General features: G+C 38.7%; 1 protein-coding gene across 1 annotated transcript; it reads right to left on the bottom strand.

Moving 5' to 3' along the window:
- Positions 1–2,013: 2,013 nt before the first annotated feature.
- On the bottom strand, positions 2,014–10,030 carry LOC117433426 (mucin-2-like). Its single transcript, XM_059006786.1, has 5 exons — positions 9,936–10,030; positions 6,224–6,565; positions 4,784–5,107; positions 4,458–4,501; positions 2,014–3,488 (listed from the first exon to the last, which is right to left on the bottom strand). Exons 1-5 carry the CDS (start codon positions 10,000–10,002, stop codon positions 3,369–3,371), a joined length of 897 nt encoding a protein of 298 aa, XP_058862769.1. The 5' UTR covers positions 10,003–10,030; the 3' UTR covers positions 2,014–3,368.
- Between the last annotated feature and the right edge of the window lie 9,438 nt (positions 10,031–19,468).

The raw sequence follows: 19,468 nt of genomic DNA, 5'->3' as shown, positions 1-19,468 counted from the left end.
TCTTGGGACGTCCAGATTTTCCCGTCCCAGTTTGGCCTAACGCTGCGGACTCTTCTGCTGTACTGTCCTCACTGGTACTGCGTAGAATTTGATGGCGAATTATCTGCAAGTTAGTTCTGGCACCTTCATCAATATTTTCATCAATACATGCCAATATCTGCCCTATTCTTTCCAACAGCCAATCTACTCGAAACAAAATAAAGTCGTCATTCTCACATTCAACTTGAATTAAAAGCTCCCTAATCTTTCCCAGGATAAGACTCCTATAAGTCATGTTGCACACATTTGTAACGTATGGAATATTCACTGCATTGAAACTGCAGCCCTGACTGCACGCCTCTCCGCACTACTACACCAGGCAGAGTTAGGAGAGCACCGAGTCACTTACTGACCCGCCCATCGAGCATGATTGACGGGAGCTCGAAAAGATTGTGCCAAAATGAAAAGACGAAATAAATACAGAAATAAAAAACGAAATGAATAAATAAATATATAAGTACATGAATAAATACAAAACGAAATAAATACGTAAATAAATAACGAAATAAATAAATAAATTATTAAATATATTTCATTTTTTACTTATTTACGTATTTATTTTGTTATTTATTTATTTATTTAATTATTTATTTCGAAATTTATTTATTTATTTATTTATTTATTTATTTATTTATTTATTTATTTATTTATTTATTAATTTTGGCACAAATTATCCTCCATAGATGTGTGGCAGGGGTGCATGGAAATAAAATATCTGAGCATCCCTTAAATATCACTAAAGGTCTATATAATGAAAGCTATTGATTTAAATGGAGCGATGCACACCGCAGCCGTAGCGAGCGGCGCGAACGAAGCGAGCGAATTTAGAAATCAATGTGTTTTATTTCTATTCGCGACACGAGCTATTGGCGTCGCAATGCACCAATCAGAAATCAGATCAAAGGGAGCGGCTGTCAGACTGTCACTGTCTCGCTCACGCAGAGATTACCACAGAAATAAAAACATGACATCAATGAGAATGTAATTATTAAAGAGGAAAAATATAATGCTCTTTATGATGCCAGTGTCAGTGGTTATAAAGACAATAAAAAGAAGGACGCCATATGAGAAGAAATAGCAGAACATTTGAAAATTCATGGCATGTCTATCTCTCTTTATTTCACCTCAATTTCAGTCAAAGTGACGGGGAGCGCCACACACTGGTTTCGTATTACTGTAAAATTACGCTTCTTTTTAATAATATTGACCAATAATAATAATAATCACATTCACACAATAACTGAGATTTTATTAAAACTGAAAATCAATAAAAGTATATTATATTAAACTAATGTCTTCAGTATTTCCAAATAAATATATGCAGATGTATTCTTTTTGAATGCTTTACATGTTAATCCAGATCTCATATAAACAGTCGCTGTTACATTTCCTTTTTGTAGTGTGTTGTGTCCCCATACTCTCCTTCATTGTTTTATTTATTTGATTTCGTCTCCACAAAAGGAGACAGTATTTTCTTTTCATGGCGCTGCAGTCTCGTCTTTTTTATGAGCTCGCGCTGTATTCGAGTCGTTCGCTTGGCTCGCGCGCTGCAGACTTTATTCGACTCGAATTCGATCGTTCGCGTCGTTCACTTCCGGTGTGCATAGCCCTTAAATATCAATACATATCTTAGGAGCCCTGAGCAGAGAATCGTCTTTTAATAAATGTGTGCACCTGCTATCTACAGCCTCAATCTGGTGAATAATACAAGGATACAGCACAGTGAAGCAATACTCATAGTGTTATAGTTCTAAAGTCTTTGAAACAGTACTAGAAATGGGAAAGGCTACATTTAAGTTACCACTGAAATATAACTGAGCAAAAACACACTTAAACGTCCTGGAAAACCTGGCTTAACGTAGTGCTTGTTTTTAAACAAGACATTCCCGCAGCTTGCTCAGCCATTCAGCCCCCTTTGGCTTAAATAAAAACCCTGTACTTTTTCTTTAAAGAAGAACAGCAACGTAACCCCAGTTCAAAGCAGCGATGGCGATGTTTATTAATATTCCACATGGTCTGAGGAGATAAGCATTAAAGGTACATCACAGCTGCCACAAGGATGAGAGAAGACAGCTAGCAAACCTTAGCAAGCACAAGTGTTTGTTCAAAGTGAAATAGATGAACACAGGCCTATACAATCTAATCAAATGAGTTTGAATGTGGAAGTATTGCTTTACTCCCCAATCCAGCAGAGCGGTCAAGTTTTACACACAGCAGCCTGTCTCAGAGCAGGTGCAAAAGGAAGGGAGGCTCGGGACCTGAATTCAACTGCTTACCTAACCCCCCCCTACTCCCTCCCTGCTACACGCGCATGCATTCAAGGGCTTGCAGTCATGAAGCAGAGCCCCTGGGGCCTCTTTCATGACGCATCTCTGTGCTGGTGAGCGATCTCCTGCTGTAAAGGCTCTCGTTAACAATGTGGATGAACACTGCAATGAGGAGGACTGGCTTCTCTTCTTTGAGGCTGGGATCACACCACCTGCAGGAGCTCAGCTTGGGACTGGTGTGTGTGTTATCAAAGTAAGGCATGCAAACTAGTACAGCAGTGCGCACCTGCATTACAACACCCCATTGCTTCTGCTGTGTGGATTGGTTGTGCATAGGAAATCAAACCACTGGAAAATGTCAAAACGGACAGTGATTTTCTAATTTAATTGATGCCTTTAATAGGCAACACATGCAATTAATTACATAGTAAGAGAAAAGGAACACACAGCTGCAAATGATAAAATGCAGGACACTTTTTAGAAGTTGTTTAAGATGCCTAATTGAAGCACAAAGCGGTCTAACATTTTCACACATGAGTGTCTATTGTTTCTGTATCATCGATTACTGATTGAAAATTGAAATTCTCACCCCCAGAGGTTTTCATGCAGGTACGTATATGAAGGATATCAATTACACATCTTGGTGTTCTAATACATTTGCACACGACTGTATGGTACCAGTATGATAACATTTAAAAAAAGGAAAAAGCATGCTTGTTATATAACATGTGCTTCTTTCAAAACTACACGTGTGACCTGCATAGCGAATGAACAGGTAAGATTTAAAACCCTTTTAACATGGAATTATATACTTTCCAAAAACAGGAGGAAATGCTTTGCAAACATGGCCACAGCGTTCTATTAGCAGTGGCCATGAAATGGTTCAGATCGAATTAAGAATGTCAGGTGTTTGCTTGTTAGTGGCTCGCTGTGTTTATTGTTCTCATCAGAGTTGGTATGATTCATTGAAGCGCTGCAGTAAATCAATGTCAGTCAAGTCCTTGGTTCATCTTGTTGTTGAAGCTCTCTTGTATCCCTGGTGGCTGGGTGAGACGTGTCCTATCAGTGGATCCGGACAGTGGCGTACTCCGTATTGTCCACAGCACTGACCCCTGACCGGACTGGGGCTCCTCCCAGCTGTCTCGTGTGATCGATTACAGCGTAGGTAAGCAAGTCTGAGATCTGTGTGGAAGACAAATTGATAAGGTCCCATCATGCTCATTAATAAGAGAGCACATTAATAAGACAGCATCATACAGCCAGTTCAACACAGCTTGAAATGAGAGATGCGCACTACTATAGACCGGCCACAAGGGGGACTGGTTTCCATGGCCAATCCATTATTTTGCATTTAAAAGTATGATGTCACCTGTATTGCTGATATTAATATTATAGTACAATTATTGTCCACCAGGAGGAGCTCTGCCTCACATTTCCAGTTAACAGTTGAACAGCTTCATTTTTTAAAGTTTGTTAACTAATATTATGAAATGGGCGTGTTCAATTAAAAGGCTTTGTTTTTATTTCACCAAACAGTAATTCCAAGCTAATAAAAAGCTTTTCTTTAATATCTGCCATTCATTAAATACCACAATAAACAATATGTTGGTTTGTATATCCCATTATTTTCTCATATTTGTATTACATTCAAAGACACAACCTGCACAAACAGGATTCCTCAGTACAGTTTCAATACATACATCAGAAACAGAAAACATTATCTCTGCACCAGAAAACTGTTCAGAAACATTGTAACCCCTCCTCTCAAGCTTCCCATCTTTAGGACTGTATTCCAGCAAGTTAAGAGAGTGCCCCCTGGTACAATCACAGCTTCCTGTGCTTTCCACATGCATTTCCAGAGCTTAGCCATGTTTCAGGATGCTTCACCATGTTATTCCTGTCATTTACTATGCTTGCTTGTATTTTACTGTCCCATGCTTTCACAGTGTTTTACTACACTGTGCTGTGCACAGACCCTGCTATACCACAGTACATTCTAGAAGGGTCCATGTGGTTTAACATTCCCAAATGTTCTCATGTTTTTCTGTGCTATTTACATGGCAAACATCTCAAAGCCATTGCATTCTATAGCAAGTCCTACTCCCTACAGTAAACAGGAAGACTGTCCATGAAAGCGTGTCATGTACCTACCGCATTGTGATCTCCAGCATTCTGGTTATTCCCATTAGCATTCGCTGAAAATGGAAAGGAAAACAAAACAAGAGTCAATAATCTTTACAAGCAGGGGGAGGTGTTGTGGAAATAGAGTCCAGTTAGACAAGGGCCAAGAAACCAAGGGCAGGGTTTGAACTGCTTTAAACTGCCCCCTACAGGTGAGACTGTGCCTTTACAAGCAGGGTGGAGGAGGTGTTGTCTCAATAGAGTCCAGTTAGACCGGAGCTGAGAGATCCAGGGCAGGGTTTAAACAGCTCCCATTGTAGGTTGTGGTAAAACAAATGAAAAGCTTAATCTGTTACCTGCTCTCCTTTTGTACTTTAAAATGACAAAGACTGCAGCACCTATGATGCCGATGACAACAGAGACGGCTACTGCAGAGAGGATAGCGGGAGTTGTCATTGTAGTTCCTGAAGTAGTTAAATCTCTCTTTGGAGCTTCTGCAGAGAGGATAGCGGCAGCACTGTGTTGGGAAGGATGTGCTGCTGATGGTCTAGTTGTCGGGGTTGCTGATGGTCTAGTTGTCGGGGTAGCTGATGGTCTAGTTGTCGGGGTTGCTGATGGTCTAGATGTCGGGGTTGTGGTCGTTGTTGTTCTTGAAGTAGTTGAATCTCTCTTTGGAGGTCCTGGAAGCACAATTCAATTTACATACAAATTATGCCTTAATATCTGACACAGCAGCCAGTACCTTCTGGGCAATTGACTACCGCCAAAGACAAACTGTACCTGTATATTAAAACAGGGAGTGGGTGAAACCGGAACAGGACAAACCTCGCCGGACAGGACACTAAAACAATCAGAAGCGTCTTGAAAACTACACCACATTATTACTGCTTCACTAATTCAAGCACACATACTGAGCTGTGTGGGTTACATCATTTGCTGAAGGGTATCAGCACTGATATTAAGACAGAAATGGTACCAACGCCAACTAAAACATTCTGTAAATCGGACCCCAAAGTCAGTTATCTACAGGTAATGTCCGCTGCAAGGGGTACTAATGCTGTTATAGACATTGTGTGTATTTCAATGTGTTTTAAGCTGTTTGAAATATATGTCGCTGTTTAAAAGTGAGTTTCAGGATTCTACAGCCCCAGTCGCTTTAGAGGTTTAGCTTTTAAAAGTCCCATTAGCTTAATTTACATTTGGGATAATGACTGAACTCGCTGTGCTTAGAAACTGATTGACTGAGAAGATCTGTGAGCTTTACAATATGGGATAATGAAGGGACTTTGAACACACAGCTTCAATGGTAAACACAAGGGTTTGGTGTTGGCAGCCCTTCTCAGGTTCTGTATTCTAGTTTGCTTTTGTTATGAATGTGTGGATGTTATTTGAAATTATACTGCATGTTATGATTCTACCAGAAACCCCTGTGTGTTCATCCACAGGGAATACATTACACAAAACAACCAATCAAAAGAAATCAAAAATCTAAACCCAAGCAGTCAGTAAGTTGTCAGTAAGGACTGGAGCTGAAATCTGCCTAGCAGAGGTCCAAATGCCAGTGGAGCAGAAGAACATTTTGTTCAGCAAGAAAAAAACAAAACAAGAGAGCTGTAACGTAACTGACCAGCAGGAAAATGACCCTTAAACAAACCCCATTGTGTGTGTGTGTGCTGAAAACAAGGCAGGGTGTTCATGTAGTCACACACAGGACCTTGAGTGGTTTCAGCAGTTCAGCACATATTCTTAATTTTAACACAAGTACTCACCAACCAGAACATGTTTATTATATTTACCTTGAACTGTCAGTTTAACATTCCTGTGAGTGACACATATCCCATTGATCCCCACTGTACACGTGTAATACCGAGTGTCCTCCAGTCTGAGCTCAGAGATTAGCAGAGAGGCGTTTCCAGAGGAGACTTCATCAGACAGCTTCACTCGGCCGCTCCACTGCGCAGGGATGTTTGCTGAGGGGGTCTTTGAGTTGATTAATACAACAGGTCCTCCCTGATCTGGATATGCATGCCATCTGACTTCTACATCCTGCCTAGGGGTGGGGGTGTAAGAACAGGGCAGCACTGCTCTCTCCTCAGCTGAGCCAGAGACAGCAACACAGTCTGGTGCAGAGCAACCTGCTATAAGAGAGAGAAGAGACAATAAACTCAATGGAATAAACACCTACATTCTTCTGTTGATGATATTTCGGTTGTTTCCTCGTATTTTTGACGTTGCAGATCTTTCAAAGACAACGCTATCGATGAAAAGTTTCTGCTGCTTCCTGGTTCCCAATTATTTTGTGTTTGTTTGTTTATTTAACCAGGAGATTTACCCATTGAGACCGAGGCCTCATTTACAAGGGGGTCCTGGAAAACAATAAAGGACAAATACAACACAAGCAACCCAATAAAAACATGTGGTTCAGACTCAGTCAGCAGCATTGTGACAGGGCAGCGGGAGCGGCTGGGGGACCCAGAAATTGGGGAGGCATAAAATATTAGCAGCGGGTCCGACTGTTTCACTCCTGTTTTTACATTTGAAACGATGCTATTCAATACAAATGCTGCCATTTACATAAACACTTGTGTTTGTTTACTATACGATACAGCAACAAAGCAAAGCGCTAATAAGTGAATATGCAATCGTTAAACCAGACGATAACACCAACACCGTGTAATAATAATAAATAATAAATCAGACACTACTGTGCCTATTATAAAAAATCCAAGGGAACGACTATGATAAAAAAAAAAAAAACATCAGTCTGATTCACTGTCAACCAACAAGCTTACTTCAATAACGCCGCGGCATTATCAGACCTTAAATTATGACGGAAACCCAAGTGTTGCACATTTGAAATAAAGCACTTTACACACGTGTATGTTTGATCCCCCCAGAATACCCGAAATGTTTACATTTATTACACCAATTGTTTCCACAGAGAGGAATATACTAAATAGAAGCAATGACTGCAGCCCCTGTGCCTTTCCCTGTGTGTATGTAAACCCAAATATTAATAAAGAATTAGAAACAACATGAAATGCAGTTTAACTGTGTGTCAGTATCACAATATTATTGCTGGTAACTGAACAATAACAACAACAGCGTTTCCTTATCTCGATTACTTTCATAACAATCCCATTCGTCCATCTTTCATCCTCGCTAAACTGTCAATCACGCTGCCGTGTCACAGTTGCTAAGGAACATTAGCACGTTAAACAAACGTTTTTTGCGTTATTTCATTTTAGTTATTTTTGAATATAATACATTTAAAATATATAATAATTTGTAATTTTCTTCAAATCATCCAACGTCTCTAAATAAATAAAGGACACACAGCTCGCTCCTCCCTTGGCACGTTGCCACGCCCCATGGTTTGAGAGCCGCTGCTTAGAGAGTCCAAGATCTACAATCCTGAAGTGGAGCTTTTTCATGTCAGCAAACCTCTCTGATAGCTGACAAATGATTCCATCCAGGACTTCAACACGCAGGCGCGGGGGTCTCTCCAAAGTGTTTGGGTCGGTGTCATCATTAAAGCAGCTGAGCCCTTGTTCATAATCATCCCAGCCACGGCGGAGTCTTTCTCGTTTGCGTTCCTCTCCATGGCCTCGGAGCTGTACAGTTTCTTCATAAAATCCCTCAAACTTGGCATCTTCCCCGAGTTGCTTCAGTGCATGTCGGGGACTGTCGAGTCGATGAAACGATTTCCTGAGATCCAGAGACTGGAGAGTTTGGAAGAGTATCTCTGTGTGTCCAAATATTGCACGAAAGACAAATGTCACGCGAAAAATGGAAAGTGATCGCCCCAGACTAATTTGAAAAGGTTACCGTTCCAAGCTGAAAAATGTATTCTTTGTGAACCAACGTTATCTTTCGCCAGTTAAATCGTAGAGTGCCTGAATAAAGTTTTATAGATACACGAACAGATGTTTTATCTTCTGTTGCATCTTGATTAGCAGCCGCAGCTATCCCAGATATAATAGATTTGGTTACATTGTTTAGCGTCAGGAGTTTAAGCATGATTTAACTGCGCAGCAGATTCCCCAGTTGGATGATGAGCTGATAATATCTCTTTAGCAACGAAGCAGGCACGGTGACGTCACCATAATGATAAACAGTAATGCCGCGGGAGTTTTGTACTAAAGCAGGGTCAGCTGCTGCAGGGAAAACAAAGTTTATTTCTCAAACTGACCATTTTAAGAAATGTGAAAGCAGAACGCACAGAAATACTTGGGACTGTAATCACGAAGTGTACTGCTGAGAAAAAAATGAAGGGAATTCAAATGGAAATGTACTGCAGATTACTCGATGGCAGAAGAACAAACGCCATTCACTAAATTTAGCGCTCAGATTGTACTAATGAAAATATCTAAAACATATGACAACGCGCTTGCTGTGGTGTATTTAATATCGTAAATAGCAGAACAAACACGCTGCGATTTAAACTTGTTTTTACTGAACAATAAACAGTAACATGTAATCATAAGCGCTGTCTGTGTTACATGCTGTCAGATCAGGACTTCACTAACACTGAGCATGGGAGCTGCTGTTTCCCATTACAACTGTACACAATTAAAGGCGCGATCACCAATTCCATACACAACACCTGCAAAATATATCAAATATAAACATGCTGAGTTCATTGCAGTCATCAGCTGCATAGATGAACCATTCAGCAGAATGAGGCAACAAACAAGTGAGTACAGACTCAACACACCTGGCTGTAAGATTGCACACAGTTTAAGATTGCACACAGTTACTGGTACACCTGGTGTTGGAAACACTGGTACTTGAGATGAAAAGGTTGAAAACCACTGGTCTAGATGGACCCTGCATAATAACTGAAGGCTCTGGACAAAACATCTTAGAAATGTCTTCATGGAGAAAGAACAACATGAATAAACAGACAGATTTTGCCTTTTGCTGCCAGTATCACATTGCTCTCATATTTCAAACCATAAGTATCTATTTCTGAAACATCTGCTCCAAAATGATTTGTACCCATAAGGAACATGACATGACAAAGAATACATTCTACATACTGTTATAAATATCTCTGCTTTCTGCATTTGATTGGTTAGTTTGAAAGCTGTGAATTATAGTAGAAGTTAAAACTTACAAGAGACTAAGTCAAGTAGACAGGCGTTTGGCTAGTGCCTTCATTACTGTACCTGACTCAGTTGCTCTTTCAATGCTAAAATGTAATTAAATGCTGCCTTTTGCAATTACAAATCCATTTCACCTAAGAGAAGAGTTTGTTGCAGTTTAAAATATTGTGGAGTCTTCCCAGACATTTCACATATTTTACACTGTTAGATGTACTGTTAGATACATAATCGTCTTACAAACAACATGTTAATGTAAAATGCTGCTCCCTGTATAGTTTGTAATATAACAGTGTTTGTGTTTGTCCAAAGCTGTTAGTGCTCTGTAGGGAAATCCCTAAACAGCAATGTGCCCCCTACTTTAGTAAAGGTTGTGAAGCACTGCTCTGAGAGAATCACTTACCTGCTGTGAGGTGAGCGCTGTTTAAGATCAGTAGCAGTGCCAGAGCTTGCTCAGTGCTCAGAGCCATTCTCCTCTCCTCTCTCTCTCAGTTTCAGCACAAAGTCCAGCGCTCGGGTTAAACTCTATTTGTGTTTGATGCTCTCAGCTCTGTGACTGCACTAAATGCATATTTCCTGTACTGTTAGTTTTACCAGAATGATCTATATGTGTATTTTTACACACCTGCATAGCGTACTGACCACCTCCTGTTCTCAGTGTTGTCTGTGGTTTCAGTAGGACACAAACAGCATGGGTTTCAAAATTGATGGAAATGTAAAAATCTACATTTAATCTAAGTCTTTTAATTTGCTTTGGTTTAGTTCTGGACTGGTTTTAGAAAGTATATTTTCCCAGAAGGATTTAATGGTTTTAATCTGTTCCAGTTTGGATAGTCTTTCATGATCTCATGAATTCACTCTTTTGTTCTGTTAAGGTACTTTTTCACTATCTGGGTCGTTTTCACAAATCTTGTTAGTTATTTAAAGACTTCTTTCTTTTTGAGAATCACTGGATGTTTATTTATTTCCAGATCAATACCATCAAGAAACCCTATACAGTCAGCACTCACATATCCCACCCTATAACATTTTGACTTCAGTGACGGTTAATCGCGTGTGACGCATATCTCATTACTGTATTTCATTTTGGCCCATTGCAACCCTTGTCTGTTTTTCAGGGAATTCAATGTCAAAAATACACAGCAAAATGAAATCAAAATGTTACCCATGCACAGAACTGCGTACAACATAAAAGGAAATGCAATTAGCAAAAAAAAAAACTGTTTCCAGATTTAAAACCGTATCCAAAGTCAGTATTGAAAGTTGCAGAATATAGTGCTTGATAAGGCCCTAATGTCACAGTTCACTTGCAAATGAAAATGCACAAAAGCAACAACAGATTTAAACAAATATACCTCACAGTATCTAACACTGTTCAATGATTAACTGTTTCACATTCCAGTAGCTGGTCTCGTTGACTTTGTTGTTGCTGCATTTCCATCAGGTGAAACTGGAGGAAGCGCTGTGTAACTGCACAATACAGACACACTGAAAAAAGCAGGCTGTGACGGATAATCAAATAAACTGTAATATTGAAGAGATGGGCTTTGTATCAGAAAACTGGTGAAGGAGTCGGAAATCACACGTGACGGGTAAGTGCATTCATTTGGGCAGCAGTGTGAAGTAGTGGTTAGGGCTCTGGACTCTTGACCGGAGGGTCGTGGGTTCAGTCCCAGGTGGGGGGGGACACTGCTGCTGTACCCTTGAGCAACGTACTTTACCTAGACTGTTCCAGGTAAAAAAAAACCTGTATAAATGGGTCATTGTAAGTAAAAATAATGTGTAAATATATAATGTAATTGTATGTAAAAAAGAGTGTGATATTTTGTAACAATTGTAAGTTGCCCTGGCTAAGGGCGTCTGCTAAGAAATAGAAAAAAAAAAAAAGTTTTATATATATATATATATGTGACAGGAATGACGAGTGGTGACGTCAGACCAGAAGGCGGCACAACAAAACAAAAGGTACGGTGCAGTGGCGCGGGCGCCGTTTTATTTAAAGAGAACCAAAAATAAATATTTAAACAAAAAAACACTGTGCTCACAGAGCAAAATAAAAAGGTTAAACAGAAACAAATCTCGAACACAAAATAAATAACAAAACCCAGGTCAGGCTGAGCAAATGCCTTCACTGTTCCTGGAGTTTTAAGTTTCGTTTCGTTTTTCTCCTCTCCTCTCCTCTCCTCTCCTCTCCTCTCCTCACACCCCCACCGAGCTAGAGAGCTGCAGGCTTTTTATAACAGGTGACCATCTCCCGATTAGCAACAAATTAAATCACCTAATTAATTCGGGAGATGGCCACCTTCTGCACGAGTTTTTTTTAAATACCATGTGGATGGGGCTTCCCATCCACATTACTAAACAGTATAAAATAAACAAACGGCTACGCCGTCAAAATACAAAACAATAACAAAACATACGGCACTCGCCGACATAAATATAATACAACTAAATCATAATAAAACAAAAACAATAATCTGCACAGGGGCGGAGGGGACTCCGTTCTAAACTAAAATAAACAAAACAATGTACAGGGCTGCTCGCCCTGTTACAATATAAAATGGGAATTGATTTGTTTCTTAATACAAGGACGGTAAAACGCGACTGACGTGTATCTGAGTGTCGTATATCCCAGTGCTGACCGTGTCAAGTTTGTTTTAAATACTAATAATTAACACACACAATAAATTGGTGCGTTGGTAATTCATGAAGCTTTTCCTGTGTGCTGTTAAGCATTAAGAGGTGAAGGGAGTGTGATTAACATGAGATATTATATTAGCTGTCTCTGCTCTATCTCCATACAAGGTGTGAAACAAGTTCTTTATCTCAAGCTTCACACATTCTGCAGTACGCCTCAGCCACAGTGTGGTCAGCTTAAGCCTCACGTCATCTGCTTTAAACGTTTAGGACACACGTCATGTGATAATATTAGAATCAACCATCAGTTCTGTGTGAAAATATATTTAAACTTGAATTCATCAACTTAGTGAAAGTGAGTTTGCAATGAATTGCTATGGAATAAACCCAGCATGATCCCTCTCCGTCTACCTGCCCATATGAAAGCTCAGCAAAGTTCAAGAACAGTTTTGTGTGGTAAATGAGAGGCAAAGAGGGATTCAAAAGCATGGTGAAGCACAGTAAACTGCAGCAGTACTGTGCAAATTCACCACGGTTAAACATTTTCAGTTTCTAATCATCGGCCCTTTAAAAGCTTTCCGTTGCTGTTTCTGATACAGGGAGTCTATCCAGAAGTGTTTGTTTTGTTCAGAGCTGTTACAAAGGGAGAGCATATGGGGGGAAAAAAGATTAAGCAGAATTGTATCGCCCAAAAAATAATGTATGAAATATAACAATAACATAAAAAAAATGTTAGCATTTTAAAAAAAGGTTGACAAAAAACACATTGTCAGCATTTTAAAAAAGTGTGGCAAAAAAAAAAGTTGTGAACATTTTAAAAAAGGGATAGCAAAAAAATGTGAGCATTTTAAAAAAGAGTGGTCAAAAAATGTTGTGAACATTTTAAAAAAGTGTGGAAAAAATTTTTTTTTTAAAGGGGGCGTAATTTATAAAGGGGTGTGAATCTTTTTAAACGTGTGTGAAATCTTGTAGATGCGCTACAAATAAAAAATGTGTGCCAGAAATGACGTAAGAGCACTTCCGGGTCTAAAACAGGAAGTTTTCACAAGATTAACTGACTTGTTCCGCTTACTTTTTCAACCACAATTTTAGCACAATGTTAATGGGTATATTTGCAATTATCTTGCACACTGGTACAGTATATGAATTTTAAAAAATCATCACAATGCTAACACTAATTATATACCCTATATAATGTAAACAGTAGGAGGGACTTTGTAATGTGCTTTAGTATATGAGACTCTTACATGATTTAACAGGAGTTACCAGTTAATATATTTTACAATCCTTTCTGTGCTTTTAGATGTATTTCTAGTTAAGCTACAGAAGGTCAATCGGATCTGAAGATAAAGATATCAAGTCTTATTGCCCATTATTTTGACCAGGGGCATTCTTATGATGCAATTTTAGCTTTTCTTTCCGAGCTCCATGGCATACATCTCAGCATGCGAACCCTGAAATACAAATTAAAGAAACAGGGACTTAGCAGACGATTAAACTATGCATCCCAAAGAGACACCATAACCGCAATTAGAAATGAGCTAAGAGGTCCTGGGGTGTTATTTGGGTACAGAACGAAGTGGCAAGTGCTGAAACAGAAATACAGGCTAAATGTAAAAAGAGAGACAGTGATGAGAGTACTTCCACAGCTAAACCCTAGAGGACACCAATCAAGAACAGTAAGGCGATTCGTTCGAAGAGTGTACCACTCACTTGGTCCAAACTACATTTGGCATGTGGATGGCTATGATAAGCTGAAACCTTTTGGATTTGCGATTAGTGGCTGCATTGATGGCTTCTCTCGTCGCCTAATGTGGTTAACAAGTGGACCAACCAACAACAATCCAGCTGTCATAGCTAATAACTATGTCAACTGTGTAGTGTCCAACAAAATTATTCCAATGAGACTCCGAACAGACTGCGGAACTGAAAATGGTACCATGGCAGCAATTCAACCTATGCTGAGAAGACATCATAATGATTACCATGCTGGAAACAGAAGTCATCTGTATGGCTCCTCCATGTCAAAGAATTGAAAGTTGGTGGTCAATTTTCAGGAAAGGAAGGTAAGCATGAACATATAACAATCCTCTCTTCGAATAATTACCCAAACAATTGTCCAATCTTCCTTTATGCACCTGTAAAACCAACATGACTCTCTTGCATAGTGATCTAAATCAGGTCTCACTTAATACATAAGGCTAAGTTACCAGGTAGTGATGGCAGCTCTTTTTCCTTGCAGATTGGTATAATACATGATAAAATACTTTGTCAGATTTGTCAGGAATATACTTCTGATTATTGTTTCATTGTTTTTAGAGCTCAGTTTTGGATGGATCTCTTTGGAGACATTCGTGACTTTGGGCTATTCAATGGGAGTCACGAACACCAGTGCCTGCTTCGCTACTGTTTTATGAATATTCTTCAGACTGACTTAGATGAATGCACTTCCCTTTGGAATCTCCATCGAATTAGACCTTCACGGATGTCACTCTGTCCCGGGGGCATACCAAATGAAATGTACAGATTGCCGCAAAGGTAAAAATATTCTGTGATTATACGCATTGCACTACAGGTGTCCTTGAACAAAAGCATTATTTAGAAAATCTGTATCATCTTCAATTAGGTGCTGCCAAACATAATAAACATATATTCAATTTATTGGTTGTGCAAAGAACAGATTTATGGCACACAGTAGTATTCAATATTTACTTTATTATATTTAAAAATGCATATTCTGTATATATTCTATTACTTAGAAATGCAACACATTGGGACCAGAGATCTTAATGTTCAACAACATTATACATGACTTTCTGCATTTCTGATGACTAATTTGTGTATTTCCATTCCTGGGCTGGATTTTATTATGACCAATAAAACTAATACCTAAGACAGCAGTAGGCAGGCCCAAAGTAGTATGGTTATGTTTGTAGATGCAGTAATAATTAGGAAAAATTTAACTAAACAGTTTGCTGGCGCACATATTCTCTGCTCATGTTTGAAAGTTGAATAAAACATATAGTTAACAAAAAATAGGAAACACCAACATACAACTGAATTTGAACTGAACCTATGTCAATATTAAAAGTACATCCCCAAAACATTTGCTTTACTTTACTACTAATAGGTTTAGTTTTACTGACTTAATTCAGTAGTATGTAGCAGCTTTCTAGTGATGTTTTAGTTTACTCCATGTAAGAATGTTTAACACTTTTGTTATGGTACTTCTTGTTTTATAAAATTAATTTCCTTCTTTAAAAATTTTAGATTTGGAGCCCGAGATTGTGGATTCCCATTGGATGTACAGGAGCTGCAACAGCTGTCAGAAAATTACGGAACAGTCAACATTTGCGGAGATGAGGCAATTTACTTTTATTTGAATAATGTTATTCAACAGTGCAGACTTCCTCAGGCAGAAAATGTAGAAGCAGCTCTGGAAAATTACATACAGCTAAAATAAATGTCTGGCATGTAAAAAAATAATAAAGATTAAAGAGAGAAACAAAAAAGAAACTATTTGCCCTTAAAAAAGGCAAATGTAAACTATTTGCCCTTAAAAAAAATGTAATTCTGACATTTTTCAGCCACAAAAATAGAAAATTAACAAATATAGCTGAAAACAGCAATACCCCAAGGCCAAGTATTCCACCATAGAAATTAAACATTGCTAAAATTCAATTGGCTTGTGGTGGCCACGTTTTTTTATACAACTTCTCTTTAACAAACTTGAGACAATTTCTCCAAGTTTAAGACTAAGTTTAATTTAAATCTGCATTTGAATAGTTTAAAATATTACAGCTAACAATTCTAGTTTTGGGTCATTCCATGCCAACTCAACCAGTGCTGTTGCCTGTCCATCTCAGATTTTCCTAGAAAAGTTCGCCTGGGGGTTTCCGACAGGCAGAGTTCAGAAATGATAACCATTATTTTTTTTTTTTTTTAATTTCTCCATTCAACCTGTGACCTTGCAAAGGTCAACCTAAAGTGTGAAAGGGACCTTGACCAGAAAAATCACCCTGGGCGCAATTTAGATGCTACCATCATGTGTAGCACCTTGTTCTACTTGTATTGAATAGGGCTTTTGAGAAAAAAATCTTAGGAGCACCCTACTCACTTCTGTCAAAATGCCAGACGAGGGGTAACTGACAAGTTTTATTCAAACTTCAGCCTAACCCTTTACCCTGTAGAGGATGCGAGTCCTAAAATGTAAGTATGCTGCAAGACCCTTAGGTCCAGTCCTCCCAAATTCTGTGAAAATCTTTTGGTTTCAAGTCCCACCACTGGTCATTAAACCCCCTTGAAATTTGAATGTTTGCTATGTGTACCAAGTTTAGGCCGTAATAACTTGCGTGGGGAACTCCAAAAAATCACTCAAAGATATGTTTGGATAGATATTAATGAGATCTACAAGCATCAAGCAAAATATCATGCATTTCAGCATTGCTTATGGCCACATTGATGAGGCTAAAGCACCTCATAGTCTCTATCCAAACTGGCTATTTCTTCAACTTTGCATTCTCTGAGAATTGATCTAGAGGAAAAAGTAACAATGTGTGCTTCCACTGGCACTAAATTGGAGCTCAGGAGTTACGAACTTGCATATTGGACTTCGTTGTTACGATGACACGTTTGAAACTACCAAAACCTTACTTAGTTGGATTTAAAAAAACAAAAAGTGATAGTAAAGTTTTTTTTTTTTTTATAAGTCGTGGTGCCTACCTAGGGGGAATTGATTGACTGACCAACCATTTGTGAAAAAGCCATTTGCTACATTCTCATGCTAGCCAATCAGTCAATTTCAGGCACAACTGAAAGTCTTTGGTTTAAGAGGTCTTCGATGACAGAAAGGCGTATTTTAAAGGTGCTGTAAACAGGGAAGATTTTTTTTTAATTTTTTATAAAAGAAAAATAGTTAATTTAGTTTTTTAAATCCACCTAAGTAAGGTTTTGGTAGTTTCAAATGTGTCATTGTAACAACGAAGTCCAGTATGCAAGTTCATAACCTCTCAGCTCCCCGGATACCAAAATATTTTGCTTGATGCTTGTAGATCTCATTAATATCTATCCAAACATATCTTTGAGTGATTTTTTGGAGTTCCCCACGCAAGTTATTACGGCCTAAACTTGGTACACATAGCAAACATTCAAATTTCAAGGGGGTTTAATGACCAGTGGTGGGACTTGAAACCAAAAGATTTTCACAGAATTTGGGAGGACTGGACCTAAGGGTCTTGCAGCATACTTACATTTTAGGACTCACATCCTCTACACGCAAAAGGTTAGGCTGAAGTTCGAATAAAACTTGTCAGTTACCCCTCGTCTGGCAATTTGACAGAATGAGTAGGGTGCTCCTAGGATTTTTTTTCTCAAAAGCCCTTTCTCACTTTAGGTTGACCTTTTATAAGGTCACAGGTCGAAGGGGAAATTAAAAAAAAAAAAAAAAAAAGATCATTTCTGAACTCAGCTTGTCAGAAAACCCACAGGTGATTTTTTCAACGAAAATCTGAGACGGACGGGCAACGAAATGTCCCTCTTCTGGTTGAGTTGGCGTGGAATGACCCTTTTATAATAATTCTAGACTCTGCCAAACCCTGGGGAATTTAATATTCCAAAGTCCATGTTCTTCTGAAAAGTATAGTAATCTGTAGTAATTGGTAGGTGAATAATATTGCCACAAGTGTTAGCAATGGGATATGGTGACCCATTATGAAGAAACTGTACTGATGGACGCGGATGGAAACCAGAAGGTGGAATGGAGGACAGGCCGGTAGCAAACTGGAGAATATCACGCAGTGATGGTCCTTCCGGCGACAAATTTCCTGTAGAAAAAAAAATTAAAACTTACAACACAATAAACCTGCATAATCAATTTACTCATCGGTAAATAGGCCTATAATTTTAATAGCAGGGCATATCATTTTAAAGGGTGATGTACTGTCTTCAAGTTGACATTTCAGACCAAATCAAACCTTTGGCCCACCCATTAATCACAAATTACAAACCCCATACTGATGACGGCTTTTTGCTTGTCGGAGGGTTCTTGTTTGACCCATGAGGGCATCTGCTATCAATACTGGGTTTGCAATTTGTGATTAAGAGGCGAGTAAAAGTTTTGATTTGTTTCAGACCTATGTATGCTTTTTCAGCACTTTTGACATTCTGGAAAAAAAAAAAAAAACTTTTATGGATTTCAGTAACATACAAAGTTCAGTAATACCTGTATTTCTCTCCAAATGTTAAATCTATACATTGTTAGAAAATAACTGTTAAAGTTAGTTGGTCATTCTGTATCAGAAACATTCAGTAACTTTGCCACTGTCTAGTTTTTGAGAGAATAGGTAATGTACTGGACCACAAAAGCAGGTTTTATGTGCAAACTAATTTAAAAATAAAAGGTGATAACGGATGATCAAACAGACATTTAATGCTCTCATTTGGACATCAAGAGGTTTATTTGCAAAACAGATAAACTTTGAACACCCTTTTTCTTCCTATAAATTCTGACCTTCAGCATCTATGGTGTAATCAATCCAGCAACCAATAATTCTGCGTTCTACTGCACGTTTGTTGCTACCCTTGTCACTGAACTGCACAGCAAATATATCTTCAAATGCCTGTGCGGTAACTCTCTTTTGAGCAAAGCAGAACTGGTTCAGAAAAACCTCAGGGTGCTGTTTCATTGCCTCTAGAACAGGGTTGCACAACTCTGGCCCTCGAGATCCATTCCAGTCCTAGTCTTTACTCCAATCGGGTCCTAAATTGGTTAATTGCCTCTTAACAGCTTCAATTAACTATTTTAGAACCTGCCTGGAATGAAAACATGGACTGGAATGGATCTCGAGGGCCAGAGCTGTGCACCCCTGCTCTAGAACATTAAGGGTTTTTAACCCTTCCATAAATCTATGAAACCAAAAAAAAAAAAAAAACAGATGTCAGAGTCAATTTCATACTTTGGTAAAAGTATTATAGATAATAGTCTGTAGATCTAGTGTACCCCTTTTGCACACTACTACATTAGAGTCTCAAACTCAGTGGTTCCCAAACCTGTCCTGCTGGTTTTTCTTCCAAACCAAGTTCTCAATTACTTAATTAAACACTCAGTTGAACTAACAAGTTGCTTAATTAGACCTTTTCAATTGTTTAGTTTATTAAATTAAGTAATTGAGAGCAGCTCAGTTGGAACAAAAACCAGGAGGGCAGGGGGGGCTCTAGGACAGGTTTGCGAACCACTGGTCTAACTAGTTGATTAATTTGTAGCCCCTTCAAATGGTCACCATAATGTCTCTGATGTACTGT

The sequence above is a fragment of the Acipenser ruthenus genome, chromosome 33 (genome assembly GCF_902713425.1).
Source record: "Acipenser ruthenus chromosome 33, fAciRut3.2 maternal haplotype, whole genome shotgun sequence".
Classification (NCBI taxonomy): domain Eukaryota; kingdom Metazoa; phylum Chordata; class Actinopteri; order Acipenseriformes; family Acipenseridae; genus Acipenser; species Acipenser ruthenus.
Note: the sequence above shows the minus strand (reverse complement) of the source record. Positions and strands in the feature narration are given on the sequence as shown.

Excerpts from the sequence above, each read along its gene's own strand:
- LOC117433426 (XM_059006786.1), bottom strand. The coding sequence starts at position 10,002 with ATGGCTCTGAGCACTGAGCAAGCTCTGGCACTGCTACTGATCTTAAAC. Across the intron at positions 6,566-9,935 it reads CAGCGCTCACCTCACAGCAG|CAGGTTGCTCTGCACCAGAC; the intron begins GTAAGTGATTCT and ends TCTCTCTTATAG. Across the intron at positions 5,108-6,223 it reads TGTTAAACTGACAGTTCAAG|GACCTCCAAAGAGAGATTCA; the intron begins GTAAATATAATA and ends TTGTGCTTCCAG.